General features: G+C 44.8%; 4 protein-coding genes across 4 annotated transcripts; 2 read left to right on the top strand and 2 right to left on the bottom strand.

The window, feature by feature from the left end:
- Positions 1-180: 180 nt before the first annotated feature.
- On the bottom strand, positions 181-2,438 carry LOC121602839 (transmembrane protein 53-B-like). Its single transcript, XM_041931602.1, is given in 5 exon segments — positions 181-928; positions 1,013-1,056; positions 1,059-1,155; positions 1,222-1,582; positions 1,663-2,438. Coding segments are annotated over 5 exon segments (909 nt in total). The 5' UTR covers positions 1,893-2,438; the 3' UTR covers positions 181-751.
- A 60-nt stretch (positions 2,439-2,498) lies between these two features.
- LOC121602838 (recombination repair protein 1-like) lies at positions 2,499-5,445 on the top strand. Its single transcript, XM_041931601.1, is given in 6 exon segments — positions 2,499-3,656; positions 3,723-3,860; positions 3,994-4,074; positions 4,339-4,419; positions 4,491-5,168; positions 5,171-5,445. Coding segments are annotated over 6 exon segments (1,848 nt in total). The 5' UTR covers positions 2,499-3,061.
- A 9,298-nt stretch (positions 5,446-14,743) lies between these two features.
- On the top strand, positions 14,744-16,627 carry LOC121602837 (alpha-ketoglutarate-dependent dioxygenase alkB homolog 4-like). Its single transcript, XM_041931600.1, is given in 4 exon segments — positions 14,744-15,091; positions 15,177-15,530; positions 15,532-15,812; positions 15,882-16,627. Coding segments are annotated over 4 exon segments (948 nt in total). The 5' UTR covers positions 14,744-14,989; the 3' UTR covers positions 16,093-16,627.
- A 539-nt stretch (positions 16,628-17,166) lies between these two features.
- Positions 17,167-20,114, bottom strand: LOC121602841 (inositol-trisphosphate 3-kinase homolog). Its single transcript, XM_041931604.1, has 3 exons — positions 20,043-20,114; positions 19,858-19,958; positions 17,167-18,503 (listed from the first exon to the last, which is right to left on the bottom strand). Exons 1-3 carry the CDS (start codon positions 20,043-20,045, stop codon positions 17,669-17,671), a joined length of 939 nt encoding a protein of 312 aa, XP_041787538.1. The 5' UTR covers positions 20,046-20,114; the 3' UTR covers positions 17,167-17,668.
- Between the last annotated feature and the right edge of the window lie 237 nt (positions 20,115-20,351).

The following is a 20,351-nucleotide window of genomic DNA, read 5'->3' as shown; positions in this document are numbered from 1 at the left end:
ATTACATTTAGGGTGTGTGTTCCTCCACTGTGCTTTCCTGTCTTTCTGTTCTACAGACACTCCAAAGTGTTCTACAGAAGGTATGACAGTGAGTCTGTATTTAAAATGACGGTTGACGCAGTCCGTTCCTGGACATTTTATTTTACTCAATATTATGAGATTAGTATGAAATTCTTCAAATATTTCATGGACAATTCAATGCCTATTTTAGTTTATTTCCCTTTTAAATGAAAATTACATGTTCACGGCATTCAATCCCGGGAAACGGGGTTCATTTGTTTTTTTTTAGCTGATACCAATTAGAACTGACTGGAACGGAAATGTACGAGTGTTGGAGTTTGTAATTTGTTTGCTACCACTAGAAGAAGTTTAACGTACACATACACACAAACGAGCGTGCGCTCCCCGTGCACCACGAATTAAGGCATTTTAAATATGCTTATTTTAGTTTCTAAAAGGTGAATCACAATGAAAACAATTGCTATGCATACTGGTGAGTTCATAAGAAAAAACCTAAATCGCTAGAATTCACTATTCCGACCCCCAGTCTGGAGTGTTGGGTATTAGTATTTTTGTTGTGTGTGTTGCAAATGTGCGTTTCGCATAGTTAAGATAGCTGCGGTGGCGTTTGCGCTTCAGTAAAGAATTTGTGCGTTCATCACATTAAAGAAAAAAAGGAAACACAAATTAAAAACAGCTAACCAACATTACGCCCCTCGCTCTACAAAAGCTCTCGTTCCTTCGTAATTGTTCAGTTGTGAAATTTGCCATAGTAGTGCGACAAACAATCGTTGATAAACTTGCAGACGGTGTAGACGTACTGCTGCGGGTGGCGGATGTAGTGCTTCACGTGCTCGGAACGCTCGAAGCAAATCATGCGCACGTCCACACCGCAGCGCCGCCGGTAGTTGGCAAACTTTTCTATATCCTGCAATTGGAGAACGGAAACCAAAATGATCGGAATTAGTACCTCGTTCAAACATGGAACAGAAACTTCCTCGAAGCATCTCACAGTATAGGGTATCAAAAGGTCCTCCTTGGAGTAAAGAAACAGCTGGGCCATGCGTTGCTTTCGTACTTCAAGTTGTGCGACGGATTGGTTTGTACTTCGTAGCCTCGGGGTTTGATAAAATTGAGTATGTAATTGAAGGCGTCCTAGGTGGGGTAGGTATTCCATCATTTAGAAAAAGTCGGTACAGTACAGCACACAAAATCGCCTACCTCAAAAGTCCACAGTAAAATGGCAGCGACGGCCATGAACGCGGACAGCAGGGCATTACACCGTCGCTCCTTCCCGTAGATCGCCGTAATGGCCCGGTACAGCCCCACTATCCGCCGGTCGCCCGGTGCCGAGTCGAAGATCATGCCGCAAATGTTAATCGGCGACTTGGACCTTCTCAATGCGAGCGCAATGTGCTGGTACAGGAAGGCTCCTCCGTTGGAAAACACGTGGAATATGAGCGGATGGCTGTCGAAGTTCATGTCGTAGATGAGTTTCAATATCTTCTCGCCGATCTGATGCATACCGGCCCGCTTCCAGAATAGATTCTCCACCGGTGCCGTGTACCGGATGGTGATGAGTCTGTTTATCGTCAATGTAAACAACACGTTATTGGTATGCCCGTACCCGCCCACACCGTCCCTCTCTTCGCCCATACTTACCCACGGTCTTCGTAGATTTTGGAGTACTTCATCAGATACTTGTCCTGGCATCCGGCCCACCCGAGCAGCAGCACGATGGGGACGTTCGTTTCATTGCACACGAACACATAATCACTTTCGGCCGTTTGTGTGTCGCTCCGGAAGTTGGGTGAGGGAAACTTGATAAAGTACTCGAGCGTGTCGTCCAGCGGATAGTCCGATTCCATCCGTGTGCCGTAGATGGCGGACATTCTGGTTGCCGTCTGTTTGCGGTAGCGCCTTTCGCTTCCTCTTCTTCAGCCGAAACTGTACACTATTGGAAAGCCTGGAGCTGCTGGGGGTGGTGGGAAGATGGTCGGAATGCTCGGTATGTCGAGTGGCTCCCGGAAAGTTGCGATGAAAGCTTTACAATTTGAAGCACTACCGTTGTGGCCACCGTATCAAGCAGCATCGGTTTAGCAGCCACACTTGGCACTCTCGGACACAACCACACACACAACACACACACCTGCACACAAGCGCGGGAGCGTTAACACATCTTTGGAGGGTGGTTTTTCGCCGAAGCCGTGCGCCTCCTGAGCTGACCTGCGGTCTATGCCAGCTGACTTATCCAGGGAAGAAAATCGGAAAAACTGACTGCATGCTCACTGACTCCCACACGGATACGCACACAAGCACACGGTGCGCTGTCCGGTCCTTAAACACACACACACACACAGCATGGTGAACAGTCGGGTCGGTGCTTGGTATGCTTTTCCATGTGGTGCGAGCAGCGTGTTTCGATGGGTTTCCATGACACGTTTTCCTCCAGCGATCTAGCAGGCATGCGCACGATCTGCGTCATTTGCCGGTATGCAATATGGTTGGAGGCATGCACGGTGATGTTGGGTTTGTGTTGACGATTCGAGATTAGTTGAAGAAATTGGAATGGAAATAAAGAAAGGAAAAGAAGGAATTTCTATAATCATGCTAAAATAAATACAACTTTGCATCTATTGCGATAAATATAACCGACCGGTTCAATTTGAATTTCGATCCGGCTGTAAACGCATCGAACTGTCATACGCCTCGAAACGTCATACACCGCGCGCCATTTTCGCTACCCGGCATCTGCACGGCAAATCCTCGGTCGGCGGCAGTCGCGCTTGCTGAATTTTGTTGTTTGAAGTGTTTTCTTTTGCTCCGATTTTGGAAGGTGTGGTGCTGTGGCAAGGTCTTTGATACTCCATTCGTCGGCGGGGCAAACGAAGATTTGATCGCTCGCTTGCTAGTGCTGGATGCACAAAAGTCTCATAAACCACGAAACCCAAGGTCTTCGATTCGATATCCGGTTTTTGATCAAGGCCGCACGATAGTGTGTTGTGGGGAAGAACAACTGAAAAAACAACAAAGTTCTATTCCAGCTCCTAGATTTGGAATCATGGAAGAAAAGCCGAAAAAGCGTGGACGTCAACCGAGAGGTGTTGCCAAAGAGACCGCCGTTGAAGCGGAAAAGCAGCAGGAGCAGCTTACGGAACCCGATCAAATGCCATCGGAGCCGTTGAAGGCTCGCGGTGGTAGCAAGCGGAAAGCGACTGTGCCAGAACCGGCACCGGTGGTGGAAAAGCCAGCACGGAAACCGGCAGCAAAGCGTACAAAGGCGGGCGACGTGGTAGAAGAAAGCAATGGAGTGGAGGAAAATGGTGCAAAAACCAATGGGGAGGTGATGGAAAAGGTCGCACCGGCTAAGAAGGGTCGATCGACGAAAAAGGAAGCAGTACCCGAGCAAGAAGCATCCAGCAATGGCACGGCGGAAGACGTCAAAGCAAAGGGGAAGAAAGCTCCTGCCAAGAGGGAAACGAAGGCGACCAAAGCTTCGAAGACAGCGGAGGAGCCTGCTACGGTGAAGGAAATGGTCGAAGAGGAGGAGGCTCCAGCGCCTGCTAAGCGTGGACGAACCAAAGCTAGCACCAAAAAGGAGGAAGAGTCGGAAAAGGCTGCTCCAGCGAAGCCAAAGGGTCGTGGAAAAGCGAAAGGTAGGGAGCGTATTGGGATGGATCTTGGAGCCAATATGAACATAACGTGGATGTTTATGGTTTTAGATAAGACGGATGGCGATGATGATGTCTCTGTAACGAAGCATGTAGAGCCGGAAGCGTCTTCTGCTGTCCAATCCACAGCTAAGACCGCTAAACCGACCGTAAAGGGTAGAAAGAAAGCAGCGGAGGACACTGTACCAGGTATGATCATTGCATAATCTTCCATATTTAAAGGAATGCTTATAAAACTACACATCAAATTGATCTTGTCACCTGCACGATGTTTTTATCAGTAATGCGAGTACTCGATGGATGCTTTTGTATTTTAATATAGTTTCCACCGCACCCGAATCTCCCCCTTCCAAGGCTGTAGAACGGCCAAAACGGACTCGAAGGGCGATTATCCAGCGCGTGGGTAATTGATTGCATGGCTTACACTTATGTTTGTTATGATAACTGTCATCCACTCTGATGGCGTGTCCGTTCATGTATTGTCGTATTTTTATCTTTTGTGTATTTGAATTGTAATCATCAAATGTATTATTTGTTTGTCTGGTTAAATGCTTGATTTATGGTATTATTGCACGTAGAAAGTTGTGCGTTCACTAGACGTTTGTTTTAAGTGTTAATGTCGCTTGAAAATTGCTCGTGAAATGAATTATGAATTTTGTTCAAGCAGCTGACAACGGAGAGGCTCTGGAAGATGCCCCCAAAAAGGCCACGAAGAAAAAGGCAGCTGCGGAAGAAGCTACGAATGGAGGTAAATGCGTGCAGTAACGAGTGTACACACTCAATCAAGAAACTATGACCCGAATATCAATCTCATCACAGACATTCCCACTGTAACGCAACGGAAAAGGGCAAAGCCTCAACCACCTGCAGATGAAATGGAAGAAGACGAGGAGGAAGCGCTACCGTCAAAGGGAAAGAAAGTGAAAGCGGCACCGGCAGCAGCAGCAGGCTCGAAAATGAACAAATCTGCCACCAATTATGGGAAGCTAAATCTCGCCCTCGAGGAGGACAAACCGTGGAATTTCAAAATCTCCAGCTGGAACGTGGCCGGACTGCGCAGCTGGGTTGGCAAGGGCGGGCTCGAGTTTATCGAGCACGAAAAGCCCGACATCATGTGCGTGCAGGAAACGAAGTGCACGGAGGACCAGATGCCGGACGAGGCACGCCACATCAAGGGCTACCATCCGTACTGGCTGTGCAAGCCGGGCGGACACGCGGGTGTTGCGATCTATTCGAAAAAGATGCCCTTCCACGTGGCGTACGGGTTGGGCGACGAGGAGCAGGACCAGGACGGGCGGCTGCTGACGGCAGAGTACGAAAAGTTCTACCTGGTGTGCGTGTACGTGCCGAATGCGGGCAGAAAGCTGGTCAACCTGCCGAAGCGCTTGCGGTGGAACGAAAAGTTCCACCAGTACTTGCGCGATCTGGACGCCAAGAAGCCGGTCATACTGTGCGGCGATATGAACGTGGCGCACGAGGAGATCGACCTGGCCAACCCGAAACGAACAAGAAGAACGCCGGCTTTACGCCGGAGGAGCGCGAAGGGATGACGGAGCTGCTGTCGTACGGGTTTGTCGATACGTTCCGGAAGCTGTACCCCGACCGGACCGGTGCGTACACGTTCTGGACGTACATGGGGGGTGCTAGGGCGAAGAATGTGGGCTGGCGGCTCGATTACTTCATCACGTCCGAGCGGTTGGCCAGCAAGGTGACGGATAATGTGATCCGCTCGCAGGTGTTCGGTAGCGATCACTGTCCCGTGACGTTGTTTTAAATATTTAAAGCGGCAGAAGCGGTTTATAGGTTTGTTTGTGTTCGAATATTATGCCTTTTTTTCGTATTAGGTTTGTCTACTGTCGAGATTGGTGACGCGTAAATAATGAATGTCGTCCCTCGGTTAGACTACGGTGTTGGTCTACGGGGATGGTAACCGTGATGTGCATGTTTTTGTTTTTGTTTCGTAAAGGTATCATTTTAAATCCACATTTTATTTAAACTAAGCTACATTTAACAAGCGAAATAATTAGTTTTTTAAATACAATTTTCTATTACCGTTAACGTGCAGGTGTGTTTAGCCACACCAGCAGCATGCTTATTTGCAAAGACAGTTTCTTTCAAAAGTGCTTCTACATGCAATCACCTTTTCTCCATATTTGCCTGTGTTTTATCTCGCGAGCATGGTTCAAAGTTAGGATGTCTGACCCTTTCTAAGCCGTATCTTTGCAATCCTTAACGGAGTTGCAGTTTAGACTACCCATTGTATCTGAATGCACGATTTCGATCAACGATCAACCAACAGCGATGGCAATCTAATTCTGATCTGATGATCGTATCTAATGATATTACAAATCATACCGATAAAAGTATTGTCGCGCACACGAAAGTGTCTTTCGGAGCAGCAGCTTAAGACAGGCACAGTACACGCCGACTTAAGCACAATAATAACGCACCAACTGGTTCTTGGCAAATAATCGATTCATTAGTTTATTCAATTGATTTTATACTCTAAAAATGCTGACCGTCGTCGATCAGCATATTTTTCTTAGTCTATTCTTCTTAGCCTATTTTCTATTTAATCGTTAAACCAGCGCGCATCGCTGGCGCGTTGCATAACGTAGCTAGTCAGCATTTATTGACCTAGCAACGCTTTGCTTTTTAAGCCTAAATTGTCGTCAGCGACATCCTCCCCCCGTAAGTCCTCGTAGGGGAGTTACAATTCTAGGTTTAAAGTGGGTGGCCTGCATGGAGGAGGACCAATATTTTGTTTTAGATATTTCTTGATTAACATCGCGGAAACCAAGATGACCGTAATAGAAACACTTAGTATGGTTATTGAGAAAAGTACATAGTTACTAGTTACCGATTCTACTTCGTTAGACTTATCTTCTTTTGATATGCTTAAATTTAACATGGGTTAAAATATGCTCTGACTTGCTCAGATTTTATTAGCATCGTCGGTTGTATTTCGAACTTGCTCGTCAAAATGCTACAGTCTAGTGACAAGGTTATGATTCCGATTGAGCAGCTTGGGGTAGTGAGTGTTTTGTTACATTTTAGTAATATCTTATCAGGGTTGGTAGAGAAGAACAGAATACTGTTTGGATTTGTAAGTTGTATAAATTCAGTGACTTCTGGCCCTATTTCCTTTGAACTACATCTGGTACCACTTTCTGTGTGTAGTAATGCTGATGCTATGCAGTCTGGTTCTCGTTGTATTATTTTCTCAGAAGATATGTAGTGCGATTCGTTCAGTTTTAAAATTTCCTTCGGGTATAAGTAACTAGTTTCGTTGATGGCTATTATTTTTTCATGTATGTCTAAAATCGTATGATTGGCAAAGTTTGGAATGGCTATGACTTTAAACATCTCGTAATTTTCTATCGATACAATTATGTTTTTGATAGAAAAGACTATTTCACCCTCTTCTATTCTCCTATTGGTTATTTCCGAGTATTCTAAAACGTTATAATGACTTGCCATCTTTCTTCGTATAGTTTGTTTTAACATCTCTTCGTCCTCTAAATATAATTTGGTTGAATCTATTTCGTGATACTTATTTATCATGTCTTGTACTAGAGCGGTTGTAAGCATGATCGTTTCTTGTATATACTTTGTTAGAACTTCATTTTTGTTATGCTTAAATTCCTTGCTGAGAACATCTATACCATCATAGAGTTTGTCTATTCGGTGACGTAAATTTTCTGTTAACTCATTGTGTTTTTTATTTGTTTGGGTCAAACGTTCGGACACATGTGTAATTTTTGTATCCTCTGCTGCTCTGAAGGCTGCTAATTGCTCGTCTATGTCGTCTCCCCCGAACATGAAATCTTTTAGTATACCAAATATTCCCCGGGAGCGTTTTGTCCTTTTGTGACTTATTCCTGGATTAGTTGAATTGCATGGTTGCATTCGTGCTGAAGTGTAACTTTTAGATCCGAGAGTTCAGAGTCCGTACTATTAACGGAGTTCAATACTATGGTTAAGTGTTTTTTCAACGTTTGTAACGTATCCGTATCATTTTCCGGACGTGTCCCCGTATGGAATGTCGTTTCCCATGCTCCTTTTTTTAATAGGAGTGTCCCAATATGATCAAAATATATTCCTGGTTCAGGGATAGGTACGATCGATAAGCATTCGACTCTAAAACAGTGCGGCTATGTATATTGTTATTTTAAGGATGAGCTCCATGATACGGGCCTAATTTTGAGCTTTTTCCTTTTGGTATTTGACTTGCTAGTTCTTCTGCTTTAGCTTTTATAACGTTAAGATTTGTTTCTTTCCTTTTCCCCAATTTGAAAATGTTTGATCTCGTTTTACCTCGAGTACTGCTAGTTTTACAGTTGGTCTGTTAACTAAATTATTACCTACTTTGATTCGTGCTGAACGAGTCTGTCCGTCTACGCCAGTTACCAGCTCGCAGATTCGGCCTTTAAACCATTTTCCTTTCCTTTGTTCATCGGGAAACGTGACAATATCGCCTATTTGTAATGGTTTGGCCGGTTGAGTCCACTTCTCTCGTTTAGAAAGCTTTGGGAGATACTCAGCTATCCACCGTCGCCAATATTGTTGTGTGATTGCCTGGGCCCTTTTCCAATCGGACCGTACCAATTCTGTTTTGGTGATATCTGAGATATTCGGCTCTGCCTCGCCGGAACAACCTAGCAAGAAATGAGCTGGAGTTAGGGGCTCGTCATCTTCTCGTTCTAGTGTTAAGTGAGTCAATGGTCGATTATTTGTTAGGAACTCTATCTCAGTTAGTATTGATCTGAGAACGTGTTCTTTATAACTCTCAGCCATGGGAAGCAGACTCTTGATTTCTCCAACCATTCGCTCCCACGCACCTCCAAAATGAGGGGCGCCTGGTGGGTTAAAGATCCATTCTATGCCTTCTGAGGCACATCGATATCTTATTTGTTTCATCTCATTGTCGGCTCCGACAAAGTTGGTCCCATTATCGCTGTATAGGAAAGATACCTTTCCTCTTCTGTATTGCAAATTTTTTAAGCAAACAATAAAGGTGCTTGCCGTTAGATCAATGGCTATTTCTATATGGATTGCTCTTGTGGTTAAACACGTAAATATAACACCCCACCTTTTTCTGACCGTCTGCCTATCGTAACGAATAGGGGGCCGAAGTAATCTACTCCACAATGCGTAAATGGTTTTTTAAACACTGCTGTTCTACATGTTGGCAGTGGAGCCATTATTGGTGGGATTGGTTTAGCTCGTGCGTTTTTGCAGTATTGACATTTGTTTATTACGTGCTTAAGACTGCTTCTGAGATCTATCACCCAGAATTTTTGACGAACTGCAACCATCACTGATTCGCTCTTCTGGTGGTAGTACCTCTCATGATAATGTTGTAGAATAAGGTTTGTAATGTGATGCCCTTTTGGTAGGACAATAGGGCTACGTGCGTTAAATTGAAGAAATTTAACGTGTTCAAGTCTTCCTCTAGAACGCATGATCCCATCTTGGTCCAACATAGGGCACAGGCACCTAACTTTACTGCTGCCATTAATCGGGTTCTTCAATGAGAGTTGTATCATCTCCGTTTGAAAGCTTTCCCATTGAGCCTTTTTTATTAAGTGGCGCTCAGCTAAGTCAAGGGTAGCTTTATCGATTGCTGTCGAAAATGACAGGGATTTAGCCTTACTTTTTAACCAATCCAAGTACTTTAGTGCGTACGCTACCGATCGTTTTAGACGGTGCCAGTTGGAACACCATTCGACGGAAATGGCGTCATAATCTATTCTTTCCACTGTTCTCGAAGTGTTTACCCTTTTCCGGTCTTCAAATGTGTCCGGAATGTCTGGTGTTAGTGTTTTTATTTCTAAATTTTTGAGAAAGTCGGGACCATTTAACCATATTGACTTTTTCTTACAAGTTTTTGTAGCTTCGTCAGCAGGGTTTTCTGCAGATGCTACCCAGTTCCACTGCTTCGGAGAGTTGAACTCCAAAATTTCTCCGATTCTCAGGGCTACGAACTGATTATATGTTCTAGGCTCTGAGTTAAGCCAAGCTAGAACTGTTTTGAATCGGTCCAAAAGAATTCTGTTTGAACCTTTAACCGCAATTCCCTCTTGATTGATTCGTTTAGGCGAGTGCCTAGCACTGCCCTTGCAATTCAAGCCTAGGGATCGACAGTGGTTTGGTAGGAGCGACTCTTGATTTTGCGGCCACGATACTTATGTCGATGCCTAAGTCGTGGACTGTCCTAAGATACGTAACCGCGGCAAAGGCTTTTTCTGACGCGTCTACGAAAGTATGGAGCTCCCTGATCTTTACGTTATTTCCAATCGAAAAACATCTAGGTATAGATATGTTGATCGAGTTTTCGATTCGGTTTATCCAGTTTTCCCATTTTTCCTTTATGGACTGTGTGATTTCGTCATCCCAGTCTAGTTTAGTTTTCCAAAGATCTTGCATCAAAATTTTACCTTCAACAGTAATGTTGGCAAGATGACCTAGAGGATCGTAGATTTTCATTATATATGAGAACATCTGACGTTTCGTTAATTTTTTAATATCTGCCTTTTTAAACTTGTAGGCAAAGACGTCAGACTCTTTGTCCCAAATCAATCCCAACACTTTATCGAAGTTTTGATTTTTCTCCTCTATGCCAAGTACACTTTTCTCAGATAACCTGTTGGTTGGAATGCTTTTCTCTACTTCTTTTGAGTTGGAAAAGAAGTTTCTCATAAAGAATTTAGCATCATCATGTATTTTACACACCTCCGAGATAGTATTCACGGCTGTATCAATATCTGGATAACTATCTAGGTAGTCATCTACGTAGTGATTTTCAATAATCGCTTTTACTGCCTGGGGATAAATATTTTTGTAACGCAGTGCGTTCTCGTTCTTCACAAACTGAGCACAAGTTGGTGAACAAGTTGCCCCAAATGTCATCACTTGCATAACGTAAACTTGAGGAACGTCAGAAGGCGATTCTCGAAATAGAAATCTTTGAGCGTCTTGATCTTCCCGTCTCACCTTTACCTGGTGATACATTTCCTTGATATCTCCTGAACAGCCTATTTTGTGTTCCCTGAAGCGGACTAGCACTCCGAACAGGGACGCAGTAAGATCTGGGCCGGAAAGAAGTTGAGAATTAAGGGATATATTTTGATTTTTTGCAGCCGCGTCGAATACTAAACGTGGTTTGGGAATGGGTTTATTATGGTTTATCACGGAAAAGTGGGGAATATAGTTTATTTTCCCGTTCAATTGCAGCAGTTCCATTGGTGTCGCCTTACGTGCATATCCCTTTTCAATGTATGCGTTTATTTCTTTATGATACCATGATTTTAAGTTTGGATCCCTTTCCATTGCCTTCTCTTGACTTTTTAAGCGCGTAAGCGCTTGTCCGTAACTATCTGGCAATTTAGGATTGTCGGTTTTCCATACTAAACCAATTTCGTATCCGTCGCCAGTATTTTTAAGCGTTTCTTTCATAATCTTTAACGCTCTTTTGTCTTCTTCAGAGGCACGGGTTGGAGTAGGTTTAACTCCAAATTCCTCTGTAGAAAAGAAACCACGCAAGATTTGCATCATGTTCTTGTTTTCTTCTTCGTACGTCTCTGTCATCACAAATGAGTTCTCTGTGACATTTGGCGTATTCGTTCCCCCAAAAATGACCCAACCAAGCCTCGTTTCATGGGCAATTGGTTCGTTTGGTCTACCTTCTCGATATTTTGCACCATGGCAAAGATACGAATGTGGAAGGCCTAGTAGCACGGTAGGCCTCGCATCTGCATAGCTAGAGATACTAATGCCTTTCAAATGTTTAAATTTTCTTTGCAAAAACGGAGCATCTATGCTTTGAACGGGAAGGTTAAGTTCCCTTACACTTCTGAGACCTTTAACTTGGAATTTTCTTTTGTTAGCTCCCTCTACTGTTATGGGAACTATCCTACTTTCTGTCTCTTTTTGAATGCTTCCGTCCGTCCAGGAGAGAGTTAGCGGTCTTTTTGGTCCGTGAACGTTTAGTTCTTTTCGGACACTTTCCAAAATGAGGCTAGTTGAAGAGCCAGGATCCATGAATGCATAAGTTTCGAATTTTCTTTCATTGTGGTGCAAAGTGATGGGCACGATCTGATAGAACAGATTATTCTTTTCCTGATGGCAATTTATTTTGTTTGTAGGTTGCCCTTCTACCAGATTTCTTTTATGAAACATACTATGATGCCTTTTGCCGCAACCGTACACATTACATTGTGGTGGTAGGCGACAGTTTTGGGCGTTATGGTTGCTGTACTTGCAGCAATTGGTGCAAATTCTATGCCGAATGAAAAGAGATAATTTTCATCGGGCGTCTTACCGTTCAATTGTCGGCAACGAGTGGTTTCATGAAGAAATCCACAAATTAGACATATCGTTTCCTTTTCTGGCCCTTTATGACGATGCTGCATGTTTTGACGGTTCGACCTTTCTTGTTTGGTTACTCCTTCGTTCGCGGCCAGTATAATGGCCAGTTCTTCAGAGGGTTTCAGCCATTCTGCTAGGTCTTCTAGCGTAAGATTCTTATTATCTTGTTTCCTACTTATTGTGTGTTTCAACCATTCGTTCCGAAGTTCGGTTGAAAACCTTGATGTCAAATCGTTTAGCAGCCTCTGATCATTCAAAAACCTTCTTGTTTCAACAACACCATGTTATCAATGAGATTGCGCAAAGCGTTGGAAAATTCTAAAAATGCTGAGGGATTATCTGTCGTTATGTGCTTTACTGCTAGTAATTCTAACAGTAAAGACTTGTAAATGCTTTCAGCATTTCCAAACATTTTGTCGAGCCTGTTTAATACAAGCGGAACGTTTTCTGGGTTAAGCATTAACCCGCTAACCGCACGAAGTGCTTCGCCTTTCAGATGCCTTTGCAGCCTATTCATGTTTTCTAAATTTGAAAACTTACAGGCTCGGGAAGTTTCTTCGTAGGCTTGTTTAAATTGAGGCCAGCATTTATAGCTTCCATCGAAATCTGGAAGCTTTGAAAGTGTTACTTTCGAGTCCTTAGAACACAACGATTGAACCATTTTGTCTAAACTCTGAGTTAACAGTTTTACGTCTAAACTTGTCATTGGTTTTTCATTGACCTCTTCTGATTTTTTGTTTTGTATCTCTTCTTGTAGCCGTTTTAGCTCTTCTTCTATTCTTACTTTTTCTTTTTCTTTTTCTTCTTCATTTGTCATTTTTTCTTTCAGCAGTTTTTGCGTTTGCATTAGTGCTGACCTATATTCCTGCCGTTCAACTTCCCTATCTTTACACTTTTTGCATAAAAAATCTTTAACAGGTGATTTTATATCTAAGCATGACAAATGAAACCACCTGTCGCAATCAATACAAGTTATCAGTTTCCCTATCTCATCTGGGTTCGTGCATAATTTGCAGTGCCCATTCGGATTCTTTTTAAATCATATTCCATCTTGAACTCACCCTGGTTCAGATCCGCTTCAGCAGAGTCAACTCCTATTCGGCTGGTCAGGGACGGCTGGATCGGGAGTGATGTCTTCACTGCTGCTTGTTGGTCTTCTCAGGATCAAATACGACGTCTTCTGTATTACGTGCCGGTTGCCCTCAAACCGAGAACGATGGTTGACTCAACCGGAACGATGTTTTCTTAGCGGTGGGTCGGCGGTCATACACACGACGGTCATACACACGATGGATACACTCGTCACAATTAATTTCATCAATTTGCTCTTCCTACGTTGCACTGCATCGGATGCCTTATGCAATATTTAGCTCGCGGCACACGTGTTTCGTTATGCAGACTTTTATAATCACGTTTCGTCGGAGTTAACGTCCGATACTTGCGACGCACGCGTTTTACGATAACTGTTTTTTTTTTTTCAACTGGCGCTAAACTGACGGTGTCATGTTGTGTTGCGAGAACGGATGCACCTTTCGAAGCTCGCGGCGTACACGTATTGGTCACCTTTTCACTAGTTCAGCATTTGCCTCATACGTTGGCAGTATCGAGTTCACTTTCGATTGCGTCACTTCACTAGCGGTAATGACCGCGTTCTATTCACTGTTGTGTCGTTGCACTTACAGTTATTTTGCACTCACTCACCGCCGAGGCGCTTCTCGGGTTTGCTTCGTCGGCAACTGGTGCGTGGCCCTTCTTCCTGGGCTGCTGTCGTATATCGGCTACGCCGGATCGTCGTCCGTCGCCGTTGTTTCACTATCACAACCCTGCTTGGGTTGCTGTGGGGTCTATTCACGCCTCTACGGGCTTGTTACTACTTCGGGTTTTTATTTCCCGATTTATTTGACTACTTGCCGAACCGTTGGTTGATGCGTCCTCTCTGGAGCCACCATTTGTCGCGCACACGAAAGTGTCTTTCGGAGCAGCAGCTTAAGACAGGCACAGTACACGCCGACTTAAGCACAATAATAACGCACCAACTGGTTCTTGGCAAATAATCGATTCATTAGTTTATTCAATTGATTTTATACTCTAAAATGCTGACCGTCGTCGATCAGCATATTTTTCTTAGTCTATTCTTCTTAGCCTATTTTCTATTTAATCGTTAAACCAGCGCGCATCGCTGGCGCGTTGCATAACGTAGCTAGTCAGCATTTATTGACCTAGCAACGCTTTGCTTTTTAAGCCTAAATTGTCGTCAGCGACAAGTATTTTATATCTCCTTAATTTCCTCCTGTCTCTTTTACGTTTTTGGAAACAAATTACTATCACATTTACGATTATTTACTAATTTCACTAACTCTATTGTTAATATTATGCAATACATAATTATGTTATATCCACTAATGGTAGTGTATTCTGATTTTTATAGTATCCGAATCGTTTATGTGCATTGTTCACGAGGTAACGTCACGTGTTGCAATATAAATTAATAAATAAAAATGTCTTTTTTCAACCGAGTGATCAGCACAAAGACCAATATGATCCGCCGATCGAATGTACTTTGATCGAAGTTTTGATGTACGTTTAAGCATCAATGAAACACCAAACTGGAATCCTCATGTCATCTATAACCATTTCATGCAAGTAAATGTGCGTGTCTGTTGATTTAAATTAAAAACTGATTAAAAATATTAGTATTGAAAAGTTGACCGATTTTTTCAAAATCGTTTTTAAAACTGTTCGAAACTAACGACCAGTTTGTGCACCACCCTGTGCCGGAACTGTCATATGCCTTCAAACGTAAACAAACAAGTGCGCCGCCACGATGTTCGTCAAAGGTGCTGCCCGCCAGCTGAAGCAAATAACAAAGTTTGGCACGCAGAAGTGAAATAAATCGGTTTAATTTGTTAAAAAAAGTGTAGTGAAGTGTTTTTGCAACTAAAACTGCGATGGATCATCCTCGGCCGTGTGGTTGCAAGGGCCGGCGAACGTGCCTAAGCTGCGAGGCCGAATTCGGTATCGCGCCAATCGATTTCTACACCACATTTCAGGTAATTGTGAAATTCATGTGCTTCTCTGGAGAAACGGTTGGTTTTGAATGATAACGACCAACTGTCTGATGCTTTTTTTTTGCAGAATAACGATTCCTACGTGTACTGCCCACGCTGTAACAAAATCTACCCGGGATGGGATTGGGAAAAGGTGCTTGCGGAACATTCCGATACACCCCAGCACGGTGGCGTCCAGGGCGAAGACTATCCGGGCGTGTACATCGATCTCGACTTCCTAACCACCACCGAGGAGGCAGACCTGCTGCAAGGGTTAGACGAGCTACGGTGGGACGTCTCGCAGAGCGGTCGGCGGAAGCAGAACTTTGGTCCGAAAACAAACTTCAAAAAGACGCGCCTCCGGCCGGCCCAGTTTGCCGGGTTTCCGCAGCTGAGTGAATTTGTGCAGCGACGGTTCGAGCAGGTCCCACTGCTGGCCACTTTTCCAAACGATCGAGCAATGTTCGCTGGAGTATTGTCCCGAGCGTGGAGCTTCGATCGATCCGCACATTGACGATTGCTGGATTTGGGGCGAGCGGATCGTGACGGTAAATTTGCTGAGCGATTCCGTGCTGACGATGTCACCGTACCGAGGGGAGGAGGGAAAGACAAAGTATAATCTACACTTTCTGGAGCAATACAGAGAGCATCTGCTCGGGGAGCTGATGGATGAGGAGACAATGGCCGGTTACGAGAATCGGATCGTACGGATACCAATGCCGAGGTAGGCTGACGAATTTTATTACCGTTTAGTGAGGAATTCCTTGTTAAAAGACTTAATTTTTATTTTTAGGCGCTCACTGTTGGTCCTTTACGGACCTCCGCGCTACCAGTGGGAACATTCCGTTCTGCGGGAGGACATTAAAGAGCGCCGTGTCTGCCTAGCGTATCGCGAATTTACACCCATGTACTTGCAAGGTGGCAGTGAATTCGGTCAAAGTGAAGAGATTTTCGAGCGAGCGAAGCAATTTTGGGACCACCGGACAGTTAAGGTTGAAAGCTAGCCTGTCTTACAGCAGAATTTCGGAAGCTGGGATGATTTATGAGTAATATTTTTGAATTAGACCATCCAACTGCAAAAGAAAGCAGATGTAAAACTCATCTTTTAAATCTAAATTACCCAGCGAATTTGTAAATTATACCGATCGAAAGAAAGTATTTCACCGGTAAAACAAATAATGCTTCACATTTTTTAAACTGTGTCACGCTATTCGGATGTTTTGGAAACATGAAAACGCATGGCTAAAATATGTGCTCAATTCAGTGATATACACAACGAATGTGTTTGAATTTCTAAAATCATCGCTCGCGTATCGTTCATTTCGATAGTAAATTGTTATTTTATTCATAACCAAGTCATCGACCTTCGCCTCGTCCACTGACACGCATCGCGGCTATCGGATACGAAAAAACCATTTCGCATTATTTAGCATTCGTTAGGCAAAGGGGTTTTGACTTTTTCGAAAATTTAAATTTGCTCAGTTTCGGCGAATAAACCCAAGGACAACAAAAAATCTAAAAATATTGATGATATTACCAATTTATTTTTTTTGTTTTCAGTTTTTTTTTCAAACAATTTAATAACGCTTATTTCTTGCTTTCATTTTTTTATAAAAAACGCATTCCGTCGTAAAATTGATTTCAATATTTTATTAATTAAAACGTTTTAACACATTAAATAATAAACAAGGTAATATGCAATGGTTTGCCAGCTTATGGTGGATATATTAACATGCGTGTTCTTTTGCTATTTGTCTATGCAAACTGGTAGCTTAAATAGTTGCCGTTAGTAATGAGTAGAATATGCAGAACGGAACTCTGTTGGCTGGTTTGATTGGTTAGGAGGAAGAGATTTGCTTTTCAGTAAGGAGCAGTAGTAGTAATAGTAGTAGTAGTAGTAGTAGTAGTACATGGTAGTTAGAGTAGCTATAGTGTATTGACAGTTTCCTACAAGCTGCACGCAACTGGTTACGATCTACGTTTACGCGGGTTGTTGTTTCACGCTTCCCCTTGCTTCTTCTAGCTCTCCGTTTTGTTTCGACATACATCATCATCACATTTAAACTCTATAAGCTTGCTTATTTTTCCAATATGGAACAATGTTACATTCTTCAAAGAACATGATACCTTTGCGCAAACCAAAAACCGCAAAACGGTGCCACTAAACGCATGCACGGGATGAGCGTGTTCCATGTTTGCCCGGTACGGATCGGCTGGGGACATCTTATTTTCCCAATCGCGATCGTTTGGTTCGGTTGGTTCCGCTCACACTGTATCGCTGTTCTTTGCGGCGAGGGTTCAGTCTTTTAATGATCATCCCGTAGATCCCCCTTTCCTTTCTTACATATCCTCATCTATCCCTGTCCGTTTCCCCCACACATTACGACTCTCGGGGACAATGGGGTGCAATCTACAGAAAAAAAACTCCCCTACTTTCCTGCTTTAACACAACATATATTGATGACTAGCTTCACGCCTTGACACGCGGCAAGAAGGGACCAGCCCTAACAGAAAGACGCCCTTTTAAGATTCGACTAAAACAAATTCGTTCAGCTCCCTATGCGCGTCCCCCCCGGCGGCTTAAACGTCCGTCGCACGCGACTGATGCCGGACCGAGAAGTGCTGCGTCTGCTGCTGTACCGCCTCCATCGTGCGGATCAGCTCGTCGAACCCGTGCAGCAGGCCCTCCTCACAGTTGCCCATCTGCCAGCGGCGCCGGTGCGTCACCTTGGTGCCGGGTGGCAGCGGCAGCGCTTTGGCAAAGTCGATCAGCCACACGCCCACCTGCTGGTCGTCGTACACGATGAACACGCTGCTGCCGAGCACCTGGTGGCGCTGGAAGAACTCCGACTTTTCGATCAGCGTGCGCATCTGCCGCAACCGCTTCAGGATGTCCTTCGCGATGCTGCGCCGCCCATTGACAAAGTGCCCGATGGTGGTGCGTATCTGGTGGTCGGTTTTAATCGTCTTCAGATCCGTGACGGGCGAGCAGCCGCGCATCCGGAGCGCCTCGATGCGGAACCCTTTCTCCTGCGTGGAGGACATGTTCTCGCGGAACTGCATGTAGCGCAGCTTGGTGATCGCTTGCCGGGCGTGCTCGTCAGCGCTCGGTGCGGACGGGTCGACGGCGATCATCTTTTGGTAGAGATCTTCCCGCAGCGCGGTGTTGCTCACCTCGCTCTCGGTGAACGTTCGGAAGCCCATCTTGATGTCCATCACGTTCGGTTCGGTGAAGCCGTGCAGCATGTTGTGCAGATCGATGAAATGCTCGCCCGCGACTTGATGTACGCCCAGGAACTTTGGCACTACCTTGATGGCGTGCGGGTCTACCATCAGCTGGCGGTAGGCGAGCAGTTCGGTGTCGTTCGGGCCGGAGATGCGCTTCCGTACGATCCCATTGGCTAGAGGGGCGATGCTGCAATGGGGGAATGAGAGGCATTGAAGAGATTAGAGTGGAGTTCTGGATGTTGTTACATGGAAATTAGTTTTCTAGGTTCCTATCAGTCTACTGAAGTCTATTCGAAGTCTTCCGACTCGCAATGATTCACCCTTTATACGGTACAAGTTACTCATCGGTAGTGTTTGTGTGTCGTGCGATATTCGAGGAATCAGTCGAATGAATCATTGAAAAACTTGAGATGCAACTTCTTGACATGTTCTCATCAATATCTTGAACTATAAACACAATAATGCCTTGTCTAACCATCTACCCTAATTGATTATCCAATGACCCGATTGGCTACAAGTTATCATGCACGACAAAATCTCCATCTTTTGTGGGAGACTGAATCGTGACTTCTTCCATCAGCCAATTCGGGGAACGAAATTCGAAACTCAAAGAAAACATTCATCTGCTCCAACACCCCGCCGTTCTGCTACTGTGAATGCGCAATGAAAAGAAGAGGAAGGAAGACGCTAAAATGCGCAAACAGATGCTACGAGACACCAACGCACGCCGGAGAGTCTTGGTTGCGAAATTCCAGCTCGCCACTGGGCTGGTCTATGCCCACCATCATCACGCACCAGAGCTTGACGTCATCGGGTGCGCTCGCGCTCGCGGTCCGGTAAGGAATGTTACGTTACACAAAGTTAGCATTTTTGTGACACTTTTGTTATTTGCATTCCTCCACCATACCACCACGGGTATACGCGGTTTGAAAGCCGTACCGCTCCCAGTGGATTATCGGTACCTCGGAGCGTGAGAGGCCACCGATGACGTACACTACGGCGTTCGAAGGGTGTACGCATGTTCCCAGAGCCTTCCTTTCGAACAAAAAGGCCGCTCCACTTTCGTCCACTCGACCATACGCGACACACGCGGCTATTTCCTTCCTTGCTCTGACCTTGTCTTCCGAGCCCGGGAGTGATGATTGAGCGGCTCAGACGGCGCCCGGCGCCGAACTCAACAATAGCACGATCACGGCACGTCATAACTGGCTGGAGCAAGTTCAAGCCTCCGTATAACAACACCGATCATCGGCGAACAAGTTATGTCTTCGAGTGCCTGCCCCAACCAGCATCAACCCCGGGAACACCAAATGGCCCCGGAACGCGCGCGGCCCAGATTTATCAGCTGTTTGCATTTGCGCAATCTCGCTCTTTCTCAAAACAAGTTGCGTCCAGTTGAGTGCGCGGTTCTAAATGGGCTTGCGATGGCCGTGGATTAAATATAGCATTTCACAATCAATCAATCAAACTTCGAATCGGATTCCGATTCCGAGCAGATAGGACAAGAAATCGAAAATTGCGATGGTGTGATCGTCGCTTACCTTTTTGGATGGCCGGACAGCTGCAGCCAGCCGGGTGGAACGGTTGGAGCGTTACATTCTAGCAGGACGGGACTGGCGGGTGCACTTAGCTCGAGAGCGTTCTGAAATGGGAAGAGAGCGACAAGAAAAGATGATCTTTAGTGGCCTGAAGGGAAGTACATGACAAGTGAGATATTGCTGTTCACCATCGAGTATCTGAGATTCGTTCCGCTCCAAAAAGATCTGCAAGATCCAACTCAAGATGAGGACCAAGAATGAGTGTATCTGAAGGAAGCGCTTCAGGTGCCGCTGTGACTCGCGCCGCCTTAAGATACGGCGATGTACCTTAGATTAGATATGAGCGGCATCCTAATCGTGGTAGATTGAGACTGAAGCACACCACCGCCTCCTTCACTATCTTTGTGGACAACCTATCCCTATCGGGCATCCAGATATTCGCCGTAAACAAATAAGACCCTTTTTTTGGAGCCGAGAGTGCCTTACGATGTGTTTAC

Source organism: Anopheles merus, unplaced genomic scaffold, assembly GCF_017562075.2.
Source record: "Anopheles merus strain MAF unplaced genomic scaffold, AmerM5.1 LNR4000650, whole genome shotgun sequence".
In the NCBI taxonomy this organism is placed as follows: domain Eukaryota; kingdom Metazoa; phylum Arthropoda; class Insecta; order Diptera; family Culicidae; genus Anopheles; species Anopheles merus.
The sequence above is the reverse complement of the archived record's forward strand: the minus strand, read 5'-3'. Positions and strand labels throughout refer to the sequence as shown.

What these genes read in the sequence shown, in the direction of transcription:
- LOC121602841 (XM_041931604.1), bottom strand. An exon ending in CTGTCCGGCCATCCAAAAAG is followed by an intron (nt 18,504 to 19,857) that starts GTAAGCGACGAT and finishes CCCCCATTGCAG; the next exon opens with CATCGCCCCTCTAGCCAATG.